This window comes from Cephus cinctus, unplaced genomic scaffold, assembly GCF_000341935.2.
Source record: "Cephus cinctus unplaced genomic scaffold, Ccin1 Ccin1_scaffold1395, whole genome shotgun sequence".
Taxonomy (NCBI): Eukaryota; Metazoa; Arthropoda; class Insecta; order Hymenoptera; family Cephidae; genus Cephus; species Cephus cinctus.
In genome coordinates, this window is record NW_014333791.1 from 34,717 (window position 1) to 40,924 (window position 6,208).

General features: G+C 35.6%; 2 protein-coding genes across 2 annotated transcripts; one reads left to right on the top strand and one right to left on the bottom strand.

Annotated features, from left to right (window-relative positions):
• The first annotated feature begins 1,223 nt into the window (after nucleotides 1-1,223).
• On the top strand, nucleotides 1,224-4,181 carry LOC107273113 (60S ribosomal protein L13a). The gene is made up of 6 exons (XM_015750950.2): nucleotides 1,224-1,375; nucleotides 1,956-2,086; nucleotides 2,519-2,628; nucleotides 2,819-2,964; nucleotides 3,075-3,197; nucleotides 4,052-4,181. Exons 1-6 carry the CDS (start codon nucleotides 1,355-1,357, stop codon nucleotides 4,133-4,135), a joined length of 615 nt encoding a protein of 204 aa, XP_015606436.1. The 5' UTR covers nucleotides 1,224-1,354; the 3' UTR covers nucleotides 4,136-4,181.
• LOC107273112 (DNA-directed RNA polymerase II subunit GRINL1A) lies at nucleotides 4,171-5,856 on the bottom strand. Its single transcript, XM_015750949.2, has 3 exons — nucleotides 5,347-5,856; nucleotides 5,029-5,284; nucleotides 4,171-4,914 (listed from the first exon to the last, which is right to left on the bottom strand). Exons 1-3 carry the CDS (start codon nucleotides 5,496-5,498, stop codon nucleotides 4,318-4,320), a joined length of 1,005 nt encoding a protein of 334 aa, XP_015606435.1. The 5' UTR covers nucleotides 5,499-5,856; the 3' UTR covers nucleotides 4,171-4,317.
• Nucleotides 5,857-6,208: the final 352 nt, after the last annotated feature.

A 6,208-nucleotide genomic window follows, 5' to 3' on the forward strand; every position in this document is an offset into this window, starting at 1 on the left:
ACTGGTTAACTGTGCTGTTAGCCAATCAGGGACTTATATTTCGAAGATAAACGGAGATTATGCATTGAACCGCGTTGAAAGAAATAGGCCTCAATTATATTAATTTATTCTTTTTAAACATTAGATGTAATTGGTTAATTCTGTCGAAACCTAAAATTGTAACACCCACTGAACTCTAATCATATTGGAATCCGTACGCCTGTATTCGGAGGTAATCCGGCCTCTCACTCACGGTGTAGATGAGGTTATCCTTTTCGAATTCGACTACGTATGTGGTTTACAAGCTCTGCAAAAATGTTGTCCCACCGACATATCAGTGCCAGCCGTGGTGCGATGGAAAGAGTAGTGAAATACAAATACATATAAATCCTATCTAAGCTCCATGATATAAATATAGAGCCTTCTAAAAACGACAAAAAGTATTTAGCAGTCTTCGAAATAAAATATATGTGCCACTATTTTAGGTTTATTATGTTGGCATAGTCCTCCCCGTGCGCACTGCTTTATCCCGGCTTAAACTTTTTCAGAGACTGTACGGTGTGTAATATAGACAGGCTGCTACACTCGCCTGTGTCCTTGGTATCTCTCTCTCTCTCTCTGCATGCCCCAACCACTGCCGTATGGATTCCAGTATGTTTAAAGTTCAGTGGTAACAGCTCTTCATTTTTAGTATTTTCACTACATTTGAGTTACAAAATCGACTCTCAGCATTGAAACAGGCTTAATTTCTACCGTGCACAGTTTAAACAGAGTTAAGCAGCCTTATTGGTCAAATCCATTCAACTCCTATACCTGACTGGTTAACTCTGTGTACACTCTGCACGGTGAAACAATGTACAGTTTCTTCATCGGTTAAAATTTAACCTCGGGATAAATCCCCAGCTAACCAATCATTTTCATGCTTTAGGAGTTTATCCGCAGATTAAATTTTAACCGAAGACGAAGAAGTTAGTTTCCACCGTGCACAGTTTAAACAGAGTCAAGCAGCCTCATTGGTCAATTCCACTCAACTCCTATACGTGATTGGTTAACTCTGTTTAAACCCTGCACGTTGGAAACTAAGACACAAGCCAGTATCTCGAGAAGTTGCTTAGGGGATTCAGGTATAGGCCGTACTGTATCTCGACATGGATACTATCTAATACGCCACTTGTGTCGACAGAAAACTACACATTCGTAGTATTACATATTTTCCACTGGAACCAGCGAATCGAGATGCTTGTGTCGGGGCAAGTCAATATAAATTGAAAATTGGAAAGCCCCCCTAATGGCGACAAAATTCCCGATGACGCCTTCCGGCATCAGCTCCCACTTTCTTTCACTCTTGTATACCCTTTTCCGGTAGGGTGAGAAGATGACGGGCTTCAGTGAAAAGGTTTGTAGTCAAAGTTTTACAGTTTTTAGTGTAAAAGAAGACACGAAATTGAACAAAATTCGTGTTAGTAAAGTCGTAAAAACTGCTGCAAGGATTTTTACTTCCACTTTTTGTTACTCAGATATATTAATAAGATAATTAGTGAATCGACTCATGTTGTTCCACAAGGCACACGTGTTTGCATTAAAATGTAATGTTCTTCCGTTCTTTCCAGCTTCATCCTTTAATCTTTCTCAATTCTAATGGCTGATAATGGTTTAGTTTGTCAAAAATCGTATGAAAACTTATATTTTAGTTGCAAGTGTAAAATGACAATGACGCTCACACATCGGTATCACTTTGTTACAGTACTTAGGGAAGTAGCAAATACATACGTATTTTGAAACATGCTTTTTTTAAAAACAAACAGTATGCACTACTTTTAATATATTGTTCTAAGAATAGTTACAAAAATGCAGTAAATATTTACATTTGCTTAAAAAATAAACGATCATATTTACGCATTTTCAGCTAATCATTGGAAATTTTGCAATTTAAGAGAGAATCATATGTGTGATAATATTTTATTTTTATTTTTCAGCCAATACTGATAGATGGCCGTGGCCATCTACTTGGTCGCTTAGCAGCTATCATTGCTAAAACTATTCTGCAGGGCAATAAAGTCATCGTTGTTCGTAGCGAGCAGCTTAATATTTCTGGAAACTTCTTTAGGTATGTAATAATATTTTTATTATACTATAATCTTAACACTTTACAGGAGGGAGACTGCAGTCACAGTCTGGAAAAGAACAAACATTGAAAGTAGGAGGCTGTAATATCAGTTACATGATAGACAACAGTGAATTACTATATTCTGTGACTTTAAAGGAACTTGTGTTGTATTTAATTTCATTTTTTGTTATTTATTACATAATTAACTAGCACAATAAAAAAAATTGGATTTGCCCATTACATGTTCAGAAACATGGAAAATCGCACCTACCTGAAAAGTATTAATATGTTTGGTAATATGATTAACAATATTCTTACCTACATTATTTGATGTACAATGAAACTTATTTATATTATGATTTTATCTGCTAATATTGCTATCCATTGTCATTTAAGTAGATAGATTATTAAAAACTATTTATTAAATTTCAGAAACAAGCTGAAGTTCATGTCTTTCCTTCGTAAAAGGTGCAATGTGAACCCAGCACGTGGTCCTTTCCATTTCCGTGCACCCAGTAAGATTCTGTGGAAAACAGTACGTGGTATGTTACATTTTCTTATGTATATATTTTCTATAAATTTTAATTACAAACTGTGATTACAACATTCTTACCTACATTATTTGATAATGTCATGAAACTGCCTATTTCAATGAGTCTTCATATCCAATAAATTTATTCTATTATATATATATATATTATGTTTTGTTCCATTTTTTAAAAATTTGTTTAGGAATGGTTCCACATAAAACACAGAGGGGCAAGGATGCTCTTAGAAGACTAAAGGTATATGAAGGATGCCCACCACCTTATGACCGTAGAAAACGCGTTGTTGTCCCAGGAGCTATGAGAGTAATGTGCCTGAAACCTGGCAGGAAGGTAATAGATTTTTGCATGACAAATTTATCCTAATATAATTTATTAAATGCTATAATAGTAATTTGTTTAAGTTTCTACAATGTTTACATTTTTTTCTTTTTTTTTCCCAGTATTGTCATGTCGGTCGTTTATCGCATGAAGTAGGCTGGAAATACAAGGCTGTGGTGCGTACTCTCGAAAACAAGAGACGCGTCAGATCTATTTTGGAGGTACAAAAGAGGAACAAGCTTAAGGTAACTGAATATTATATTTTTAATTTATTTAATCTCAACTACTCAGATTTTTATTAACCTTTAGAAGACTGGTATTTTCGATCAAACAGTGGTTTTTTTGATGCTGAAAATCAATATATATAATTAAAAAAAGTGTAGTGTGTTTGTGCGTGTAGCTTCATCTCTATATCAACCCCTAGAGCCCCATGAGGGTTATATGATGTGGTAGCACACTATTCCCCATCGAACGAGTTTATGTTGTGGAACTGATATCATTTCAGGATATTGAGAAAATTCTATTTTTTCATACAGCCTCTCTCCCGTTGTGAAACCCGTACTTCTCGTTTTTCGTTTGATTCATTTCTTCGCTGTCTAGAAAGTTTCAAAAAATTCGATAGAATTCCGTAGAATGCTCCATAAAATTCTAAAAATATCAAAAAAAAATAAATTTAGAAAGATCTGCATAATTTGATAGAATTCCAAAAAATGTCCCAGAAAGTTCTAAAAAAATTGAAAGGAATTTCATATAATGTTCGAGAATATTCTAGGAAGGTCTAGAAAATTCTAAAGAATTCCGTTTAATTTTTCCTTAGCAAAGCAAGGGCAATTTGCTAGATTATAAATATACATATAAACAAGACATTGCGCGAATCTGTGGGTTTCTTCCGAAACTGGAATAGTCCGGTCCAGTCATCTAAAGGTTAAGCCCTTCATGGGATATAATCTTATTCAATGATGGTTAATGGTAATTTGCGACTGAAGATGGTACTCCATCAGTGTTGACAATCTTCACTGAGAAATTATTATTATATAAAATGTATTGTTCATGTTATTCTCGACTATATTAATACTTGATTTGTAATATTTATTTGTAGAAACTCACCAAACAGGCTGGTGAATCTGTTGCAAAGACCACGGCACCATATACAAAAATTATCAATAATTTTGGATACAATTAATACCGTGTATTATAAGAGGAAAATAAAACCTTGTCCACTCTAAAAACTCTGTTTATTTAGTCCTATAATGAAAAATTTTATATCCGAAACAAAAATGCATTTCTTACATTGTACAAATAGATTGAATCGTAAATAAACACGTAACAAGATACAATTGTTCATTATTATCTTATTCTATCATACTACGTATCTATTGTACCAGTTGTTACGAAAACAGTACCCGCTTTGTCAGCTTCATCATCATGAATCTCATGTTGCTCCTCGTCGTCCGAACTTGATGCAGATGAACTCAAACCTTTTTCAATATTCGAACGATAATTACCTACATTAACAGGGACATCGCCCAAACTATGCGATCCAAATTGTTCAAGTAGTCGCTCGGCAGCGTGTTGAGCATGGACTTTCTGAAGTCTATCCACTTGTTCCATTTGAAGCCTTAATGATTCCTGTAAATCCAATAATTTTCCAATACCATGAACTGTAAATGGTGGTGTGGCAGCAGTCACTTCCCAGTGCTTGTGCTTTTTCCGTTCTCTCTCCTTCGCAGGATCATGAACATTACTCTTTGTTGTTTTAAATGGTTTAAAAGGTTCCCGTTTCTTTTGTTCATGTGACTCCTGTGGTCTTTCAACTTTGTTTACAATATAGTTTACATGCTTCATGTTGACATGTTCTGCTTTCTTAAACGATTCTATTTCCTCCAGATCCTCACGTGTTATTAAACTCTTAGCAGGTGCCAACTGTATTATTTTCCTTTTGTGAGTACCGCTACCTGTTGGCTATTTAGTAAATTTAATACAAAAAGAAAAACTTAGTATATATAGGTAGATATCCTTATTGGTTTGCATTAGTTCATATTTTTCAGTAAAAAAAGTACCAAGAAAATAATTTACCTGTGCAAGAATTTTCAGAGGATCATCTTCATCATCACTATCCAGTTCTGCAACCTTTATTCCAGCAGATTTGTCTGTATAGTTACCTCTCCATTCCATTTCATTCATTGCCACTTTACCTTCGGCAGCAATGTTGAGTCTTGATAAAAGTTTGGCAGCATCCTCAACATCATTTCTGTGTTTAAGTTCTACAATAATCTTGTTTCGGAATTTTGTAATTTTCTGTCCCTTATCAGGTAGTTTGGCTATGAAATTTCTGTAGAATAAAAGAAACAAAGGGGTATTAAAGTCTTTATTCCTAAGATTTATAATACTTACTTGTTAAGCAGAAGTTTTGTTTGTCTCTGTAAAAGTTCTTCAAGCTCGAATTTTTCTTTCTTGCTAAGATCATCAATATAACCCACATGTTCGTTTTTAGATGGTGGAGGAATATCCCCGGGGATTTTTTTTATTATTTTCTCCTGATGCATATTTCCTCATTTAAATGAAAGTGTTTCTCGAGACATTGATACGCCACGAAATTCACATCATAGACCCAGGTTCACTGGGTTCCAATAGCAAGTTCTTCAAAATAGAAACATACTAACTCGTCTAAAGCCAATTGAAGTATACATATGTTTCTAGCGTGTAGGGTTCAAATAGAGTTAACCAATTACAAACGAGATTTGAGCGGAATAAGCTAACTTGATTGGTTAATTATATTTCAACCCTACACGGTGAAAACATATGTTCCTTCCCTTCCTTTCCTTATGGCTGACTCCTCCAATGAGGAGATGTGCCAGGAAAACATCCTTCCTTTCCTTATGGCTGTATCCCCAATGGGGGACATGTGCCAGTAACTGGTCCTAATAATCAAGGTTGGAAGTTCGACAATAGATAGCGATGTACCTTGCGAGACGGGCCTTATTCAACTCAGCGTGAGGGGACCTACAAAGTTTATACACCGAATCCGAACAGTTTTGGGCGAAATCCGTATAAATACTCACTTAAGTTTTCATATGAAAACCCATTGGTGAATGCCGCTGGAAGCTGGGCGCGAACCTCCAACCTTTCGGTCGTGAATCCGCTACGCTATCCACTGGGCTACGGCCGCCCCGCCAGGAAAACATATGTTGTGACGCGTATGCGTACCAGAGATGAGTAGGGAGATTGCTAATGAGCCTGTTTTTGGTGGTCTCAA